Source organism: Symphodus melops, assembly GCF_947650265.1.
Source record: "Symphodus melops genome assembly, chromosome: 4".
NCBI lineage: Eukaryota > Metazoa > Chordata > Actinopteri > Labriformes > Labridae > Symphodus > Symphodus melops.
In genome coordinates this window covers 29677797-29698533 of record NC_136694.1, presented here as the reverse complement: position 1 = coordinate 29698533, position 20737 = coordinate 29677797, and the positions used below count along the sequence as shown (strand labels likewise).

At 44.0% G+C, this 20737-nt stretch overlaps 3 protein-coding genes across 3 annotated transcripts; all 3 read right to left on the bottom strand.

Annotated features, from left to right (window-relative positions):
• Positions 1-1074: 1074 nt before the first annotated feature.
• hesx1 (HESX homeobox 1) lies at positions 1075-2913 on the bottom strand (the record flags this gene model as incomplete). Its single annotated transcript, XM_079342414.1, has 4 exons — positions 1075-1251; positions 1433-1534; positions 1786-1937; positions 2790-2913. 4 exons carry the CDS (start codon positions 2911-2913, stop codon positions 1075-1077), a joined length of 555 nt encoding a protein of 184 aa, XP_079198540.1.
• Positions 2914-4975: 2062 nt separating this feature from the next.
• On the bottom strand, positions 4976-8450 carry cyc1 (cytochrome c-1). The gene is made up of 7 exons (XM_079341696.1): positions 8310-8450; positions 6369-6559; positions 6135-6261; positions 5884-6041; positions 5634-5794; positions 5355-5455; positions 4976-5252 (listed from the first exon to the last, which is right to left on the bottom strand). The coding sequence occupies exons 1-7, from the start codon at positions 8388-8390 to the stop codon at positions 5148-5150; spliced, it is 924 nt and encodes a 307-aa protein (XP_079197822.1). The 5' UTR covers positions 8391-8450; the 3' UTR covers positions 4976-5147.
• A 42-nt stretch (positions 8451-8492) lies between these two features.
• On the bottom strand, positions 8493-20151 carry LOC306823048 (E3 ubiquitin-protein ligase TRIM35-like; the record flags this gene model as incomplete). Its single annotated transcript, XM_079342413.1, has 2 exons — positions 8493-8531; positions 18868-20151. 2 exons carry the CDS (start codon positions 20149-20151, stop codon positions 8493-8495), a joined length of 1323 nt encoding a protein of 440 aa, XP_079198539.1.
• Between the last annotated feature and the right edge of the window lie 586 nt (positions 20152-20737).

The following is a 20737-nucleotide window of genomic DNA, read 5'->3' as shown; positions in this document are numbered from 1 at the left end:
ACACCGTCAGTCCTAAAAGTATACAACACGGAGAGAAGGGACAGAAACACCAACAGAGACTTGATGGACACTGAGGTAATCAAACACAGGTGAGACAAACAAGGGCCATAAATACTTTATTAATACTCTGCAGGAGATGTCACTGTTACAGCTGCTGCAAGAATTTACAACTTTAAAAAGACACGGATGTCAAGTCACAAAACAGCAAGCAAAGGAAGAGCAAATGTGAACCTTTTCTTTTTGGAGGTACATTTATAAACCTGTTCCACTGGAGGCTCTACGAACCAGAGATGGGGGTTTCCAACACAACCTCACAAACTAACAAGGTGCATCAAGAATGAAAGAGGTGGAAAAGCTCCAGCAACATTTGTAGTATGAACTTTATTCACGTGACTCGGCTTGAGGCCTTCATCAGAGTCAACAAGAAACAAACTGAACACAACATTTAAATAGGAGAGGTGAGAAATGGAGCAAAAAGTTAAAACATCCAAAATATACATAAAGATACGCAAACAAATTATCTTTAAGAGAGAAACATCAATGAGTCAAAGAAATAACATTCTGGGAGTCCGTAGTTCAAGCAGTCACGCTGCAAACATCAAGATCCTAGAGAATCTGCTCTCTTGTCTCCAGATTTAAAAACATTTAGGGACACCACTCCTTAAATTTCAAATACTTCTGCAACAAATACAATTACAATACCCAAAAGCCCTTTCCACACTTTGTGTCCGGAACGCTGTGGGATTCCCGGAGGACGGGCTGGAAAACACTGCAGGGGAGAAGGACATCTGGGGGAAACTGGTTTAGAACCGTCCTGCAGGGTTCTCCAGAGGCATGTTGATGGCGTTCTCCATGCTGAAAATGCTGAATCAGTCGAACTTTCAGTCAACGTAACGACAGACTGAGAGCTGATGGCAATAACTGATCAGACCTATTTGTTTTCTTTGTACCGGGATGGAAACATGTTGACTTCTGCTGTCAGAACAGATTCTATTAGATGACGATAGTACAACTCACGATGTCGAGTCAGAGCTTTACAATTTACAGTTATCCACAAGGACACCATGTCGGGATTCACCTCTCCCTCTCTTCCTCGAGAGAGGTCAGGTCGTGTTCTGCTCCCTCGGCCTTCTTCAGCTGGCCTGTGACATCGCGTCCAGCTTGCAGATCAGCCACAGCAGTCTGAACCAGCTGCAGGCGAGACTCTCTGAGGGAACGCCTCAGCTTCGCCCGCCGGTTCTGAAACCAAATCTAAGATAAACAAAGAGAGAGAGAGGATACGGTCAGAAAGAGCAGGCATCAAGCTACAATCAGAGATCAATACCACCTCTAACTCATGGACAGGTTTTTTCCAAACTGTGCTTTCTTTGTGAGAGTCAGAGCTGTGTTGATCTCAGAATAATATTTCAGATTACAGGCGCTTTATCAGAACCTGTATTCTGTCCTCGTCCAAGTCCAGACTCTCCGCCAGCTGCTCCCTCAGCTGAATCCCTGGATAACAGTTCATCTGAAACACCGACTCCAGTACTTTCACCTACAGGAGGAAAGATTTAATTCATTAATTCATTAATTAAGATTAAAGGACCAATCAGTGAGCTGTGTAGAGAGTGAGACGATGACACTTTCTTCCTCTGTGATTGACGGCTCTCTTGAATTTGGACTGTAGTACCAATTCCAAACACTAGGGGTCAGAGTTACACACTGCTCCTTTAACAGACCAACATCACAGTATTCTGTTTATTCTCCACTAACTGACTGACTTATGATCACTGTGACTTTGACTACCTGGCAGTTGGTGAAGGCTGTGCGTGGCCTGCGTCCGATGTACCAGTTTGATGTCGGTCTGCTGGAGCTCGTCTGCTGAGGACGATGTTGTTGTTGTTGTTGTTGTGTCGAGCTCGAACTGTGTCCTCTGTTTTCCTTCTCCGCTGTGATCTCTGGATTCACAGGGACAAAATAAGAAGAGCAGATCAAACATCAAAACATCTTTAAAAATGTCCCTTAAGGGTACCAGTAGCCTCGTGGTTAGTGCCACATTACAGAAGCTGTGGTCTTTCAAGTGAATGGCTCGGGTTTGAATCCGACCTGTGGCTCTCTCTCTCTCTCTCTCTCTCTCTCTCCTGTCCTGTCTCTATAATAACAGCTCATAGATTCATGAAACACTTGGATTCACTTATGTTTGTTTCACGTTTACGCTTTATTCATTTTTTTTATCTTGATCAATCCATGTAATAAAACAGACGTATTTAGAGAGCACATTTTGTTACGGTCATTCCTTGTCTCACGTCAGGAGAATAATATAGAGCTGCTGAAGAAGATCGTGATGAATGAAAAGTAATGAGGAACAATACAGAACAGAATCAGTCAGACAGATGGACAGATGCATTTTTTGGTCTGATCATCACTCTAACGTTGGACGAGTCAGATGCAAAAATAAAAAATCAGAGAGATATCCTGCAAAAGATACTTTAATTACACGTCTGAAAAAAGAGTGGGAATAAACTCCATGAATCATGAATCCTTCTCCTCTTATTTTCACACAAATCTATAAAAAAAACAAAAATAAAACTTCACATTATTCCTCTGAACGTGACCAGCTGTGATTCTCATTTAATGGAACGTCTATCTTATTAGCAACGCCACGCTTTTATTATGAAGGGACACGAAACGTTTGTCGTTTAAATTACTGTAAAAACAAGAAGACAAAGAATCCTTCTCATGTGTTTCTACGTCCACCTTCTCTCTGCATGTTTAACTCTGACAGGAGTTGAAAAGCGTTCGCTCCTCACCTGTCCAGGGTCGATGGAGTTTCAGGATGGAGTTTTCAGATCTTTCCAGCTGCAGTCCCAGGATCCTGTCGATGGAAAACGCCGGCCTGTTTTCAGCTTTAACAGGAGCGTGCAAGGCCGCCATGATGCGACTAATAAACTACACTGCTGACAAAAACACCTGAAAAGGCTTCAGGCTTCCTGGAGTCGATGTGAGAGGGTCAGTGGGTGCTGAGATGTGAAGCAGCATGAAGACAAGCTGCTGCCTGCTGGTTGAAATGGGAGTGGAGGATTTAACACTGGCCACCAATTAGAAGGAAGAAGTGGTTTTTTGAATGAGAATGAGACTCCCTGAGGTTTCATACAACAGATAATCTCCGCTCTGTGAGTGCTTGAGGTGCAGCCGGAGGAAAACCCCATTCAGATGTAGACTCCCCATTTTAGTTTAGCATCAACGGAATTATTTGCAAACTTTGCAGGAGACACAAACATCTCGTGTGTCTGCAGGCTTTTCCCTCGTGTGAGCGGTTTTTTCACCAGAGTGACTCTGAAACAAAGAATACCTGAGCCCTTTTCTTCTCAGCTACCAAAGGAGAACATCTGTTTAGTTTTCCCGCTCGAACTGCGTCCTCTCGCCGCGAGTCTGCGACCGACTTTAATCTAATAATAACACTCATAATAATAACAATAATAGAAATAATTGGAATCGTAATGACCCGGGGAGATCCGCTAATGCTATTAGGCTAATCTGTGTGTGTTGTGATGCAGATGAAGCTGTGAATGCAGGTGAAGCAGCGGGGAGGAAAAAAAAGCTCTTCACAATAAGATGATCTCCTCATAAAGGCCTGAAGCCGCTTTAAACCAACAGCACACTTGTTTGTTTAACCGCCATGAAAGGCGGGACGCGTGGAACGATGCGACGCTGCAGGCTCAAAGGAAGGGAGGCTAAAAATCCAACCTGAAGAGCGACTCAGGGAAACAGACCGCTGCATGAGATCCTCATCGGCCTCTTCTCTGCTCGTTCAGGCTGCTGCGGCGAGGCCCGGGTTCGATCACCTACCTGTTCACGCACCTTTCATCACCATCACAGTCACCATTCAGACGACTCGCCTCAGACAGGAAGTGAGACTGAAACACTCGCCACGTTCAAACCCAATTAAATCACCTTCAATGCTCGGCTTCAACATTAGAAGATCATCTCGACCACGTCTACGTGCTTTGTGTTGCTGCCATCTGATTGGCTGATACTTGCATTAGCCTGCAGTTGAAGCACGCCACAGCTCGGCTCAGACAGAAATGGGAGAGGGAGAGATAACCTGGAATCCATAGCAGACTGTTTGTTTGTGTTCTGTGATTTCTCTTTGAAGGAGCACTGAAGGAGATTTGGTTGTAAAATGTGGAAAGTTGGAGAAGAGAAACAAACTGAAAGCTACATTTTCTGAACTAAATACACAAACGGGTTAAAGGCTCCCTGGAACACGAGGAGCAGGAGCGTTACTGTGTCACTGCCCCCCCCCCCCCCCGCCCCTTCCAGTAACATTCATAATCCTGTTACCTACATACAAAGCACTGCACCCCCCCAATTATCTCATCACCCGCTCTAATTTAAAAAACAAAAGGTGATTGTGCCTTCGCTGTTTCAGCTCTCTGGAGTCCACTCCCTCAAACCTTCAGCTCTGCAGAATCTTTGGACTTTTTTAAGAAGCGTCTAAAAACAACCTGACAACCCGACCTTGTGATCAAATTTTTTTTTTTTTGCACGTTTGTGCACATGTTCTCCCGTTTATTAATTTAGCCTTGTACGTCTCTGAGAGCAGCTCGTAAACACTTTAGAAATACTCAATTTAATTTAATTTAATTTTAATTTTAACTAAATACTTTAATTAAAGGAAGAGCACCCCCCCCCCACACACACACACGCAGGTTTATTTCATATTTCCATGAAGCAGCTCAGACGGCGTGCAGAATAAAAGAGACGGCACTCAGGACAGCTTCCTTTAAGATAATTTATTTTGTACAGTAAAACAGACGTTCAGAGGCTGCGTTCCTTCCACGGCGTGACTCCGGGGAAAAGACAAACAGGATTTACAGAAACGTAGAGGGTGACCTTCTCCCAGCGCTCCCCGTGGTCATCGAGTATTTTACAAAGACGGGCAAAACCAATCAAACTTTTATTTCTGTTCGTTGAGACAAAGTTTGTTTGCTCCTGTTACTCTACCCCATCGTGGAAAGGCGAAGGTGTGTGTGTGTGTGTGTGTGTGTGTGTGTATGGGTTGTTCTGCTTGTTCTCTGTGCGGTGAGTGGCGAGCGTCGTGGCGTCGTTGAACGCAGCCCTCTCTGGTAGTTTTTAGGCCCGGGCAGGGGTGCGTTTGTTTCCGTTTACTTGGGAGGCTTGTAGGCGATCTTCCTGCTCTTCAGCACGGACCACCGATGTCTCTTCATGTAGTAGATCAGAGGGACGAGGATGGCCGAGCCCATCAGCAGCTGGAGACGAGACCACAACGGAAACACTTACTTCCTGTTTACTCTTTTACAACTGTGTGTGTGTGTGTGTGTGTGTGTGTGTGTGTGTGTGTCTGTGTGTACCTTCAGGCCCATGCGTTTGCGCTGGTCGTGCTCCGGCTCTGCGGCCCACCTCAAGAAAGTACACACGTCTTTAGCGACCTGGCTCATGGTGGCCGGGGTGCCTGTGAAGGAAGAGCACAAGTCATGAGTTATGTCACGGGCAGCCTTCGTGACCTTTTCAGCGGCGTGATGAGAACGTGTCGATACACGAGACGTCCGGAAGGATCCGTCTTCATCCGCTCCTCTAACACGTGAAATACCTGGAAACTTCACAGGACTTTGAACGAGCTTGTTGCTCACCGTCATCGTACTCCAGCACCTCGTTGTAGATGGGCGGAGCCATGCCGATGGCCTGTCCAGGGAAGTAGGGGTTGTAGTACAGCCCCTCCCTCACCGCCACTCCAGCGGGCGGTTCGCAGTATCCCGTCAGCAGGCTGAACACGTAGTCCTCTCCTCCGTGCCTGCGCGGAGACCAAACAAGTCAGCACCAAACATTTCTTCAAGAAGCGTGGTCGGCTTCACCCGTGGTCGGGTGGGCGGGTTCTGTTACCTGGCGTTGACGATGTAGCTGAGGTCAGGAGGCAGGGCGCCGTTGTTGGCGACCCTGGCCGCCTCGGGGTTGGCGTAGGGCTTCGGGAAGTAATCGGAGAGCTTTCCAGACCGGGTGAACATCTCTCCACTCTCATCGGGACCGTCCACCACCTCAACCTGCACACAGCACGCCTCTTATGAGATAACGGACGACACAGCCGGGGAGGGCGCCATCTACTGGCGGGACTCAGTAACACCTTCTAGACCCACCTCCTCCGCGATGGTCTTGACCTCGGCCTCTGTGTGCGACACTCCCACCAGGTTCCTGAAGGCCAGGTACTCCATACTGTGACAGGCTGAACACACCTGCTTGTACACCTGGTAACCACGGCGAATACTGCAGGGACAGAGGAGAGTTTTAGTTTCGTGTCAACATGTGATCGGACTCTACGAAATGTGAAGTGTGAATGTGAACTCTAAGAGGTAAGACAGATGTTTTTAAACCTGGCGTGATCCAGCGACGACAGAGGTCCCGCGTGGCTCCATGGGTAGTTAGGGGGGTGGAGCTCCAGGTCCGAGGCTTTGACTGACTGGTTCAGTATCAGAGCGAGCCCCGCCCCGCCGGCTGTGACCACGCCCAGAGTCGACAGGGCGACCTTCTTACTCCTCGACAGGCTGGCCATCGACATGTTGGCCTAACGGAGGAGGACGACACACGAGGTGAGAGGTGATCGCTCGCCATTCACCAGTTTAGAAGACGGACAAAAACAACATCGACCCGTTTTAAAAACATCCTCGGATTCTGGAGAGGTTTCATGTCTTTAAAAATCAAAGCAGCTTTACATCTCATCCTCAAAGACGCTGAACAAAACAAACAAACAAAACCACACCAAGAGAACAAGGACGTCCCCTCTGAAGGGAAGGAGGAACAGAGGAAGGACACATTTAGAGTTAACCAATAAAAACACAGAGCAGGATGTTCGAGAGTTTTCAGATCCAAACCTGGAGGACGTCCTCTCTCTTTACTGTGACTGTTCTTATGAAACTGTCCCTCACTCGCGCTTCTGTAACGAGAAGGCGTTTGGTGTCACGTGACATCATCCCAGATACGTTTAGGGAAGGTGCCCAGTGCTGCCTGACATTAAGAAATGTTGTACCGTTAACAAAAGTACACAACAAGCTGAAACTGCTGTTCAAAATGTGAAACGACTGGAGGGAAAACATCCTGAATGTGTCTTTGACTCTAACAAACCGAGTGACACCTTACATCTGCTTTCACGTGATCTCTCCTTTTAGGATTTCTATTAATCTCTCCCATCCTTTTTTTTTTTTTTTTACCTATCTCCTCTTAAATGTTTTTAACCTTATGATTTCTCCCTTTCTGTATTTACTGCTCTTAGTATTTTATATTTCCTACTCCTTTTAATGTTAAACTCTCCGGCCCTCTGTCGACTTGTTCATTTCACCATCTCCGGTTTATCTCTTCTTTTTATCCTCATTCTACGTACAGCCTGAGATGTGTCCCTCGGTTTTCAGTGTGTTATCGACCTGGTTGAATATCATTGTATTTAACTGCCTAATACATCTGTCGTATTTCTGTGATCTGCTTTTATATTATTTTTAAACTTCCTGTTTACCTGTTACTTCTATCTCTGAATGTTGATGTATTGTTTTATTTGTAAAGCACTTTGTGAACACTTCTTTAATAAAGTTGCTACACAAATAAACATAATATCCTAAGATCTCTGAGTGTAGGACCTCTGATTTATAGACATTGAAAATGTAAATAATCGCAAACATAATAATCAATACTTTCACTTAAATATATCATCCTGATAACAACTAATGCAAAGCTTTTATAACGTTTCAGACAAGCTTCATAACCTCAGCGTTACAGGTTTATCAAACAGTCACGTTTATGACGTCACCGGAAGTCCTCACAGTCCTTGAAATGCTAACCCGTTAGCAGGCTGTTCATTTCGGATTATGTCTTTACATATTATTATTGTTATTAACTTTAAGTTAAGGGCGTGAACATGCACCGTCACTGTGATGACACACAAACACACACGGGGTGTTATTTCCACACACAGAGAATAAAAAGGAGTAAATGTTGTTGACCTGATCAGTTTGCCGGCTGCTTGACAGACATTAGCTAACCAGTTCGCTTGCTTTAGCAAAGCTTTCGCGCTGAAGACGTGTTAAAGAGCTGGTAAATAAGGCAGAATACTTCTTACATGAAGAAGAGGACGGGCTAAGAGCAGAGGTGACGTTAGAGAAGCAGCAGACATTCTGACAGTGTGTGTGAACACGAGTGACCTTGCGTCTCCTCACTGTCTGACACCGGCGCTAACGTTAGCTCGGTGCTAACATTAGCGTCACCGTGGCCTGATAAAGAACAGAATAATAAACATAGATGAATAAAACTCTCGTCTCTGTGCTCACCGTCTTGGTCTGGATAGTTTTCGATGTGCCGAGGAGAGCCCTGCCGCTCCCCGATAGCACCACGACTCGTAACGCCGCCATCTTCTCTGCAGTTCTCTCTAAACTGACTGAACCGGCAGATACGCTGACACGAAGGACTTCCGGTTAGAGCGCTTCAAAATAAAACGGACATTGTGAAGTGCCCTACGTTTGGTTTTCAGCCAGGGGTAACTCCGGTCCCAACTGTCACACAAAAAAACAAAACAAAACAAAAACAACACATAATTTGCTTTTATTTGATAGAAGTGTGAGTCTATTTTGAATTGCACAAGTTTAATTTGTCATTTGTTTATACTTAGTCACATAGGGGGGCTTCTAAATCTTGTTTTGGGTTTTTTAATTGTGTTTTTTTTTACTTTTATCTATCTATCTATCTATCTATCTATCTATCTATCTATCTATCTATCTATCTATCTATCTATCTATCTATCTATCTATCTATCTATCTATCTATCTATCTATCTATGAAGCATTAACATAACACACAATAGTTAACTGTTTCGACCCTAAGTGCTTTTAATAATTTACATCATTAATCCTCCCTGTTAATCATTATCATGATAATACTGTAATGTAATGTTAAGATTTGAACTGTTATCATTACTGTGCTGTTTCAGCTAATTTTACTCCAATTTTAACCATTGTTAGCACTGTATGAACTTTTGTTGTTATTATTTTTGTTATTTTCTTTCTGCTTCTCTGTCTATCCCACTTGCGGATATTAAGCAGCGGGGATACTTTGTGTTTGATTAGTATTAGGACTGTATACAGTCATGTATCTGATTTCATGATGTGATGTCTGAACTCTAACTCAGCATTGCTCCCCTAATTTTTTAAAGTAATGTTTATTCCTTAATAAAAACAGATAGGAAGTCAGTCTTTTGTCTAAACGTGTATGTAAGAGTCCCTCTCTTGAGATAAATAAGCCTCGGAGAATGTCTGCTGAATGACAGTTAAGTGTTAAAGGTGTTGCATGATGGACTTTAACTTTTCTGAGCTTTATAAATCCCGTACTCTTGTTTTGAAAGTTGCATTTACACAAACCGGAAGCTTGTAGCCAAACGTATTCCGGCTAACTTGACGTGAACTTACACAACCTGAATTTACACAACTGTTTTTTCTGCATTGTTTTATAACTTTTTACAAAACAAAGTCAAAACAGCAGAGGACGAACAGCCGATGAATCAATTCACCTAGTTTGAAGATTCACTCCTGATTAATCACAATAAAGTGATTAATTAGTGTCCATCAAATTCAACTTCGTAACTTTACACTCACATTTTATACATTTTATGCATTATCTTTGACTGTAAACCAAAAGTGACGAGTTTTGATTTATTCCATAGTTTGACAATCAAAGTCATTTTTTAAGCCCTAAACAAGGACAGGAACAACCTGTCTCCCAACCGTTGACCTCAAACGGCTTTTGAATAAGAAAACTTTATTGAAACCACCGAACAATTGACAACATGTAGTTCAGCTTACAATGTTTTGACGTAAACGTTTCACTGAAGCGTGATAGTCCTACACTTTATTTTCTTTATAAGACAACATAAAACAGCTATAAGCCTATATGTTGTTGTTTTCCTGAAGTTGGACTATATATTGACATATTTTCTTAATGAATAGATGGAAAACTGTGAAACAAATCCCACCTCATAGTTTCCGATGTCTTCTATTGTTAAACTAACAGTCTTTAAAATTAACATTCTTAGCTCCGCTCTACCTGCAGAGTTTGAGCTGCGTTTTGTGTGTATATATATATATATATTTATATATATATATATATATATATATATATATATATATATACACACACACACACACACACACACACACACACACATATATGTGCATTTCATGCATAATTCATGGCCTCGGGACCCAACTTTCGGATATTTTTCAACCAATGAGATTTGTTTTTGAGACGTTAAAAAACATTGACAAAACAAAATTCAAACATATTTTTAAAGTGTTTGGTTTTGGATTTTTTTTTTTTTTTTTGACACTTCTGTTTTCCAGACATACTGTCACGACCCACTGTGAACGACCACAAGACCCCCGTTTGGGTCCTGACCCACCAGTTCAGAACCACTTTAGGCCTGTTTCAGCTCGTAGAGCTGTAAGACTGATTCTTATGATGAGACAGAGCATGCAGACCTGCGAATCACACAGGCTGAATACTTGTGATAAGAAACAGAATTCAGGAAATACATTTTACTGTGTTGATTTTCAAAAGTTCTTAAAACAAGAATTCAAAGAACATTTGACCGGGCCACACCATCAGTGAATAAAGCTCCTGTGAAGCTGAAGGAAGAGGCTCCACACATCCTGAGGGGTGAGGCAGGGTGACGCTTCATCCCCAACCCTCCCAGCTATTTTTATCAGCCACCTCTATAAACAGCTGGGGTTACACGAGGAGAAGTACAACTGAACACCTTTTGCTTTATGAGGCTGATGTAAGAGAAACGACTTTCAAATCAACAGTTTATGCAACAGGAGTTATGAAAGACACAAATAACTCACACAGGATCAAATAAAATACGGATGAAAAGTTGAGGCTGTCATACCCGAGTCATCCAGCAGATGGAGGCACTGCATCAAAAAACAAACGAAAGAGTGGCACAGATGCTTAGTGAATGAAAACGTACAAATAGAAACTTCAGTTCATGCATGGGAGAGAGAGAGAGAGAGAGAGAGAGAGAGAGAGAGAGAGAGAGAGAGAGAGAGATCGAGATCGAGCATGGGGACTGAGCCTTTGAGGCTCTGTCTTGGCCTGCTACCACCAGGACTTTAGATAAGTGGATGACAGTGGATGGATGACTGCACTTTATGACTATCTGTTTGTCAAAGGTGCTTTATATATAAACTTTACTTCACAGGAGCCACAGGACGGATTCAAACCCGGGCTGCCCGCTTCGGTGACTACAGCCAATGAGGCGGCTGCGCACACACTCCCCACTAATGTCAGCGTGGTTTTATTCATGTTTGTGTTTTCATATCTCTTTTTAATTACATGACCTTTCATCCACGATCATATACGTTCGCCTTTAATTGTTTAGTTTAGTCGATGAATGAAACTCACATGTATGAATAAATACATCGTGTTTGCCAGATGCGATCACAGTTTTGTTCTGATCTTTGGGCTGTAAGATCAATTAGACATGACGTTGTTGGACAAAGATAATCCAAATGTTTGACTCTGCTTTCCTTCTCTTGTTACTGACGGGCTTCACGACAAACATGGGGACCAGTTAGTGCTTCTCTCTGCCTTTGAGCTGCCCCACGGGGATAAATAAAGTTGTTTTTTTTTAAAAGACAGAAAGTAATCTTTTATCTTCATGTGTTTTTTTTTTCATGAGCGCTGTGTGTGTTTTTTATCAGTTGTTTTCAAAGAGTCGAGAGCGTTCTCAGCAGGAAGCGGACGTCTGTTTTTTCCAAGCGCTCCATCTTTTTTTGTGCGGCCGCTCTGAGAGCTCAAATTTAAAAATCTTTTCAGAGAGGAGCTGTTGACTTCACCGGCACTTTTTCCCTAAAAGTATGCTATCCCTCGTACTCACATCCTGCTCGCTCCATGATGGGGAAACAAACGATCTGAAATATAAAAGGTGCAGTAAAAAGTGAGGGAGCAGTGTCGGTCATGCAGCGCTTTTCTTCTCAGCGCACATGAAAGAGTTCCAGAGCGCAGAAGAAAAAGGTGGACAGGAGGCCTGAAACAGTCGAATCCTTTCAGAGCAACAAAGAGCGGAGCGCAATCTTCAGAGACACGAGGAGGAGGAGGAGAACAAAAACAGAAACTAAATAATAAAAGAGGAAACATCCACAGCCTGAAATATTCAGATTGATGAAAACTCCGAGCTTGTCTGAATGAAGTGAAGTTGGTTGCAGATGGATGTTTGCTGTCTGACAGCAGGTTGGTAATAAACTATTCATCAGCTCCAGCAGAGACTGTCATCGCCTGTCATGTTGGCTTGACGGGGGAGACGTTTCTGTCGTGATGTGTGCAGGTACGTGCCGTGCATCCGAGTGCATCCGTCAGATAATCACATGGCTGGAGACGAAGCTTTATTTTACCTCCATCTCGTCGTTTATCACAAACGGCGAAGGATTCAGTCGGATAGAAACATGATTTTTGTCATATTTAATTCCATGTTATAAACTATATGAACACACGATGCATTATCATCAACGAGTCACAGTTATTTTTATTTATTTTTTAAATGGTGACAAATTTTACAGACGGACGAGCAGAGCTGACAGCTGATGGAGTCGTCTCAGGATCGACTGCGGCGAACACACGCTCTAATTATAGACATGTTATCTGTCATGAAGATTACAGGCTGCACATCGGCCTCTGTGTGAGTGTGTGCTCTTGATATTCTGCAGCGTCCACAGCTGTGACAGTGTGGATGAAGTCGTGTTGGTACAGTAGGGCAGGTTTCTGTTTGTGTGTGTGTGTGTGTGTGTCTAACTCGTGTCATGTCAGCCGCTTAAATCATGGTGAGCAGCTCTTTGACAGCCAATTGTATCTGTGCTTCAAGTCCATGACATCTGATGCATTAATTACACCGACGTGTGCAAATCAACAGGATGAAGAATTTACTGCATGAGAAGAGAGCTGGTGGATGATCTATGTGCTCCGTTTCTGTTGCCTGTTTCTTTACCTCGACTGTGCTGGCTTTAAAAACGAGCCAGTCATCCTAAACCAGCAAGCTGGATTCAACTTAGACCTGCCGAATCCTGCAGTTCCTCTAATGGCCACATGTGGCTGTCTCTAAAAGCGAATCAATCCCTGAGGACTGTAACTTTTAATTTCCTTACACTCAGCCGCTGCCGCTCCACTCAATCATGGTGTTTCCACAGCGACCACGGCCTGCTCCGTTTTAAATACGCTGAGCTCACGTTCCAGAAACGGATCCAGTGAGGCCGGGCGCACGCCGTCCAACCGGCTGTGATCACGTTCATTTCTGCTGTATAAAAAACTGGCCTTGTTGAATGAATCAGGTGTTTATGTGACTTCCGGGTCTCACGTGGAGTTTTTCTTTCCACTTTCGTAATGTTTTAATTTTTCCACACCTGAGGTTGTCGCTTGCTGATATGGCCTTCAGTTTAAGGTTTTAAAACAGATGAAGGTTTGAAACCACTTTTGTTTGATTATAAGTTTATTATAAGTGCAACTCTTTCTTTCCCCCAAAGCCCTGAAATATGGATCACTGTGTGTTTGTTACCATGGAGATTCATCAATGGCAGGGAGATTCTTCCTCTGGACTGAAGCGTCTCCTGCAGGCTCCCGTCGAACGAGCATAAAGGAAAATTGAAAAAAAAAACGATCATAAGTAATTTGCGTCATCTATAGTCTCCCATAAATGACACAAATTATTAGATAAGAGCGCCTAATGCACCCTATTCTTCCCAGGCCAGATACATCACTGCTGCTCAACCATGAATGGCGTCCTTTGTCTGAAGTTGCTTTGTGTTGTTCCGGGTTCCTGCTCCGTCCTTTCATCATCTAAGTGATGCATTATCTTTTTTCTTTCCCGTCTTCCTGTAAATTCTCTCAGAGACTCTTTTGTTCCTCCTCCTCCCTGAATCAGCTCCACTCACTCATCCTCACTTTTCTCTTCCACAGATCTTCCACGACTCAAACGTCGACACTCTAAAGGCTGAAACCAGCCTCCTGCATAAAGCTCTGCTTCTTATATTCATATGAGTTGATTTTCCCGATATGTGCAAAAGTATAAAAAGGCTGCATGTTAGCTTGGATTTGAAGTATGTTTGCAGCTGGAAGTTTGCCTGAAAGCTCATTAACATTTAGCACATTGATTGTTGTCGTGTCATTGACTGAGGAGTGTCTGCAGGAGTCAGCTGGTGGGATTCAGAGCTGACGTTTTAACAGCGGTGCATTTGGTTGGTTTTGCTCTCACACATCACGTCCACTGTAACTCGCTGGTCTTTTCAGCAATGCCACAATCAGCAAACCTATTTGACAAAGAGCCAAATTCAACCCACAATGCATTGCTTTTTTGATTCATTTCCCCTTGCATGGTGAGGAATGAGTTCTCATCTAGTCAACCGAACTCCTGTGCACAAACCCCCGTTTTTTTTAGCCGACCAAAGTTCGGGCTTTAAGTCCACACCAGTGTTCGATTGAGTGTTCACACATCCGACAGCGTGCACCAGAGTCCGGTTCAAACAGACCAAACGGCTCAGGTGTGAATGCACCCTGATTCTGTAGTTCAGACCTGAGCCCTTCCAAACATCGTTCATCACCATCTTGTTATACATGATCTAACAAAACATTTACATTTCCAGATTTACTATTATATAACACACATAAAGAACATTTACAATCAATCAATTCAACGGCTGAAAACTGAGCTCTCCTTCACTTTAGCATGTGCAGAAAAACATGTTTTAAAAGCCTCTGATAAAAGACTAAATCAACTTTTTTTTGTGAATACTGTCTTTGTCCTAAAAATGTATTGTTGTCTTCAGGGTCTGATCTACACTCTGTGTCCTCGTGTTCAGTTCTCTACAGCAATACTTTAAAATACTTCACAAATACAACTAAATCTTCAGTTAAATATAAAAATGATTATTTGACTCTTAGTTAAAAAAAGTGATATAAAGTAAAGCTCTGGTTTAAGGTCTCTGCAACCCGCCCCACTTAGCCCCAGCTCTTCTCCCTGCAGCTGCACAGACCTCTGAACAGGTTGTCCTTAAACGCATCGCGAAGTGAAGCTGAGTGCAAAACGAATAAAAAGGTTCAATGTTTCCACGGCACTGCTTTCTGTCTGCGTGTACTGAGTGCTACTGCTGTCAGGGCCTGTTTACCTCACACACACACACTCTCACACACACACACACACACACACACACACTCGCCCCTAAGGCTATAGCACTTCACAGATAAAGAGGCTTACATGCATGTTCATGTCAAACACTTTGAGAAAACTTGTAACATGGTGACTTAAACATCATCTCTGCAGCTGAACATTTCCATCCTGACTTTCTTCTGTGAGCTCTGCATGTGGTGGACAACTGTAGCTTCAGTGTTTAGCCAGCTCTGCATGTGGTGGACAACTGTAGCTTCAGTGTTTAGCCAGCTCTGCATGTGGTGGACACTGTAGCTTCAGTGTTTAGCCAGCTCTGCATGTGGTGGACACTGTAGCTTCAGTGTTTAGCCAGCTCTGCATGTGGTGGACACTGTAGCTTCAGTGTTTATCCAGCTCTGCATGTGGAGGACACTGTAGCTTCAGTGTTTAGCCAGCTCTGCATGGGTCTGTAAAGCTTTCTGCGTTCTAACCTCTCTCCATGTTTCATCTCCAACATTGATCCTAGTTTGAGCAGCTTTCTGCTGCTGGAGCTTATTAGAAACATGCAGAGGCTTTTTAGCTCGGGTACAATCACTTCTATCTGAAGCAGTTCCACTGCCCGCTTCCATCGCTGCAACACCTGTTCACCTGATAACTGCTCTCATATCTGGCAAACCCAGGGGCGTCCAAAACGGCCAATACATTACTGTTAGTAGTAAGTGTTGGTGCTGGGTTCTGTTATCAAGGTGATGTTTGTCTGGATATAAAATATGCTTCATTTTGCTGCTACTGGTTCCTGAAATCTTTTCAATTCCATCAGTTTTCAGTGCACTGCAGGGTTTAAGGTTCATGTTTGACATCACAAACTTAAACCTCACTAGCTGGCAGAAAATGTGTCCCTGAGGTCTGATATTTAATATGAATGAAGATGACTTGATGTTAGATGTATGTTTTGATTTTCATAACTGTGACACAGACCATCTCCTGGTAAACGCTACTCCAAGACAAGCCGTTTGTTTGAGCACAGCACTCATGAAAATCACTTCACAGTTCTTCTGTAAAAAGTCAAAGAAATAAAATAGAAAAAGATCGAGGTCTACAAGTGGACAAATGGTAAAAAAAAATAAAAATAAAAACACCCTAACCACCGTTGTGGTGCAGTTTCAAGAAACGTGGAAAAAAAAATAGAGACAAACATGTATTTGTATGGAAAAACTGTTTCCCTATCTGGTGCTGTAAATCATCTCAGCAACCCTTCCAATCTTTCCCGTGAAGCCTCCGGGGAGACCTGGCACTGTCATTGGTTGGAGCTGTCCCATTTACACACTCAGGAGCTCAGCAGGTCACAGGGAGCTGCTGCTGGTGTCGATAGTGATTACAGCGGCAGGTGAAATCTCCCCAGCTGCCGACAGACTCAACTTGAAGCTGTCTGCAGGCCGTCGTCACCTTTAACAGCCAACAGTGCTTCCCATAATGCAACCTGACAGGGACAAGCAGCCGAGGCGAGGAGGACAAAGATTCACCGTACAATCCCCTTCTTTTAAGTTCATGCCACTTGCTATTCTCCTCTGCACACAGGACGAGAGTGAGGGGCTCAACACTCAAACACTCAGCTCACATTTCTTTCATTTGCACATCAAGGATTTTATTAAACGTCAAACACTTGTCTTCAAAGTTTCTCTGAAATTTACTTAGCTAAAACAAACACAGTATAAACTCAGTCAGCAGTGACGAGCTTTGAGTGTGAGCTAGAGCACGCAGGAGGTAGAGAACGAGCAGGGAGGCGTGTGATTGGTTCATCAGAGAGCAGGGAGACAGGGAGGCTGTGATTGGTTCATCAGAGAGCAGGGAGACAGGGAGGCCTGTGATTGGTTCATCAGAGAGCAGGGAGACAGGGAGGCTGTGATTGGTTCATCAGAGAGCAGGGAGACAGGGAGGCCTGTGATTGGTTCATCAGAGAGCAGGGAGACAGGGAGGCCTGTGATTGGTTCATCAGAGAGCAGGGAGGCCTGTGATTGGTTCATCAGAGAGCAGGGAGACAGGGAGGCCTGTGATTGGTTCATCAGATTGGTACCTCGTGGCAGACATTGGTTGAAGATTTTACAGACTTACAAACTGATACAGATGATGGATTTACTTTGTTCCTTTTTCAGAGAACCTGAGTTATTAATTTCTATCAGGACCTAAAGACAGTCTCAACCAAAACCTGAAAAAGTGGATCTGGAGGAAATGACCGACCCTGACTTTAATCCATGACGAGCACTTAGCAACAATTAGTGAAGTGATGCAGGAATAAAACTTCATTTTAAGAGGCAGAGTCACAATGATGCCAAGAGAACGATGGGGATAAAACATTTTTAAAATCCTCTTAGCAATGACCTGCCTTCGTTAGATGGTGAAAGCACCTGCCCACACACAGGTGATCAAATGTTGTTAGCTAACTGGTTCACAAAGAGGGATTGACGCCAGCTCGGGTTTGGTAACTGGTTACTCAGGACAAACACACAGACAGAATTTTTTTTTCATTTCAATAGGAGGTACGAGGTACTGACGCAAACACAACACAAACTAAACTAAACAAGAATATCCTCTTAAAGTCATCTAAAAACCATAAGAGATGTTTTAAATGGTCAGAGAATCCACCGATGTGAATGACAGTCACTCTGCTGTAATCGTTCATCTAATTTATAAAAAGCTTCAGAATGAAACTTCACTCTTCAGGTTTCTTTATTAGTTGATAGAAAGGTACATTTGCAGTGCAGAGAGGTGATTGGGCGTTCCAATCGGTTCATACAACACACAACAAAGACGCCACAAGGTTTCAGACATCCTGCCTGGTTTTCTGCTTTCTACTTATCTTTGTACCTTTCTTAGCAAAAATATTCAAACATAGACTTATCAATAACACTGCAATCATAAACTTATCAATAACACTGCAATCATAAACTATATCAATCTGTACATCATGAACATATCACACACCAGAGACCAGAGTGCTCCGATCCAGGGACAGGACATTTAGGGTTTGAGACCAAGACCAAGACCAAGACCAAGACCAAGGCCAAGACCAAGACCAAGACCAAGGCCAAGACCAAGACCAAGACCAAGGCCAAGACCAAGGCCAAGACCAAGGCAGGGTGAGGATGAAAAACTACGAATGAAAAGTTATTTATTCGTTTAGAATAGAGGTGTTTTCCTTCGTATCACAGGAATGACAAGTTTCATCTCGGAGGACTTGTCGTTAACATCCCTAGCGATCAGCACTTCCTGGATTCGAGTGGGAAGACGGGAGTAGTGGAAGGAAGGTGAGGGAGGGGAGGACAAGAGTCCAGATAGACATTTTAAGGATGATAGAGATTATCTCGGTGGTGGTCTTGATCTAAAATGTAGTGTCCGCCAAGTCCAAGAAGACCAAGAAAACAATGGTTATGATTCAGACAAAAGACGGAGACCTTCAAAAAGTGTCCTCCATTTTATCACGAAGATCATGAAGGCTCGAATAAATGACATTAACTGATAAGTTACGTATTTTATACATCAAAACACCCGCTGTAAGATTCCTTATTAAAGGTTGATCCGTGTGTACACAGGATTTACAGCAAGCTTTAAGATATCAACAGTGGAAATTCACTGTTGGTGTTAAAGTAGGGAAACATTTTCTCAGTGAAGGTGTGTGTGAAGGTGTGTATGTGTGTGTTCGTTACATGATCGTAAAACGACAGCTTCCCTCCGTCACAGTCGAGTCTCACCACGATCTTACGAAGCTTCTTCAATGACACGAGTGTTTCTGTTTGAGTCTCTTGTCCCGTTGGCGACCACGCTGTGTATTCATCTTTATTAAACAGGATTCTCCAGAACCCAGACTTCGAGGCGTAGTCTCCCTTTCTTCTGACCGATTCTGCCGCCACGCCCAGAATCCATGCCGGACTGGATCCAACCATGACGCGCCAGCTGTGCGTCCCTGAGTCGAAGCCCTCGGCGCCCAGGACTGAGAGATCGGAATCAAACCTCTCTGGGTTGTTTGGAAGCTTCTGTCTCTCTCCGTATCGGACGGTGCGCAGATCTTCAGACAGGACAAGTTCTGGATGAGCAGAGTTTGGATCCAGGATCACAGAAGACATGGAGACGATCGTCCTCATCATGATGTGGACTTTGAAAGCCAGGTTTCCCAGGTGGTCGGCCTCGTCTATCAGAGCTCTCGAGACCAGTTTTGGATCATCGGGAAGGGGGCGCCGCTGGACTCTTTCTACTGCAGCCTTGTAGTTCTTCATGAACGAAACATCATCCGCTCTGAGCTCGTCCTCTGTGGCTCTGATCGTGCCTGAAAGAGCTGCTATCTCTCTGTTCAGAGCCTCGATCTTCTCCTTCATCCTCTGACTCTTCTGCTCCTCTTCCTCCCTCAGAGCAGAGATCCTGACCGCCTCTTCCACGCGTAGAAACTCGTGAAGCTTCTTGAACTGCTCCTTGATCCGCCCCTCTGTGTTTAAAGCCTGGACCTTCAAGTATGCCGCCGTTTGATCACAGTTCGCTTTCCGCCGTTCAAAAACTTTCCGTTTCTCCCTCAGAGGTTTCAGGATTTTCCGGAGTTTCACTTTGTGCTCCCGTGCGACATCTCTTATGGCTCTGAATTTGTGCCCAGCGTGTGAATCTGAATGCTGACAGACCAGGCAAACAGGCTGCTGATGGTTCACGCAGTAGAGATTGAATTGCTCGGAGTGCAGACCGCAGAGAGCGTCAGACTCTGCAGACGCTTGTCCATCTCTCTCCTGTAAGAAGGTCTCACAGAGGTTCCTCAAAGCCAAGTTATGAGGTGGATCAGGGAGTGGAGTGATTTCCCTACAGAGTGGACACTCACGTATCAGCTTTTCTCCCCACCAGCTTTTCAGACAGCCTTTACAGAAGCTGTGGCTGCACGACAGGACAACAGGGTCTTCAAAGATGTCATGGCAGACAGGACAGGTAAGATCCCTTTCCGTCTGCGAAGCCATTTCCTCTGAGTGAAGTTTGACAACACAGCAGGCAAACAGGTGAAATTGAAAGCAGAGCTCATGAGTCAGTGAACTCCTCCCAATCTATTATTGTCCATCATTCCTTATGTGCATTTCCTAGTGCATCAGTAACCTGCTTGTCTTGTTTTCAGAAGGACTGGAGCTCTGCCAGGATCTGTCAATTCAGTGCCAAACTATTACCACCAACACTCAACACTTGCTCCACCTCTTTCTCTGACATGTTATCTGTTAAACACGAGGCCAAAATCATCAAAACCGCAGCTTCAAGAATCCTTGTCCCAAAGTCTAAAAGTCTAACAGATTACATTTGAAGGACACATTGCTCTTCTATTTCACAGGCGCAGTCCTGAAATGTTCTCAACATTTTCTGGACGGGCTTGCAAAGGTTTCAGTGTGCTGATCCAGGGCTAACAACCGGGGCCGATGCATCGTTACCGTCAGCACAACCTATTGATCCGTCTGAGTTATCATTTGTCAGGAAGGCGGCTGGCATTGATGAGGCTTCAGGAATGGCTGCAGTAGCCGCTCGCCATTGATCCTGCCCTCTGTCTAATTGAATCCACAC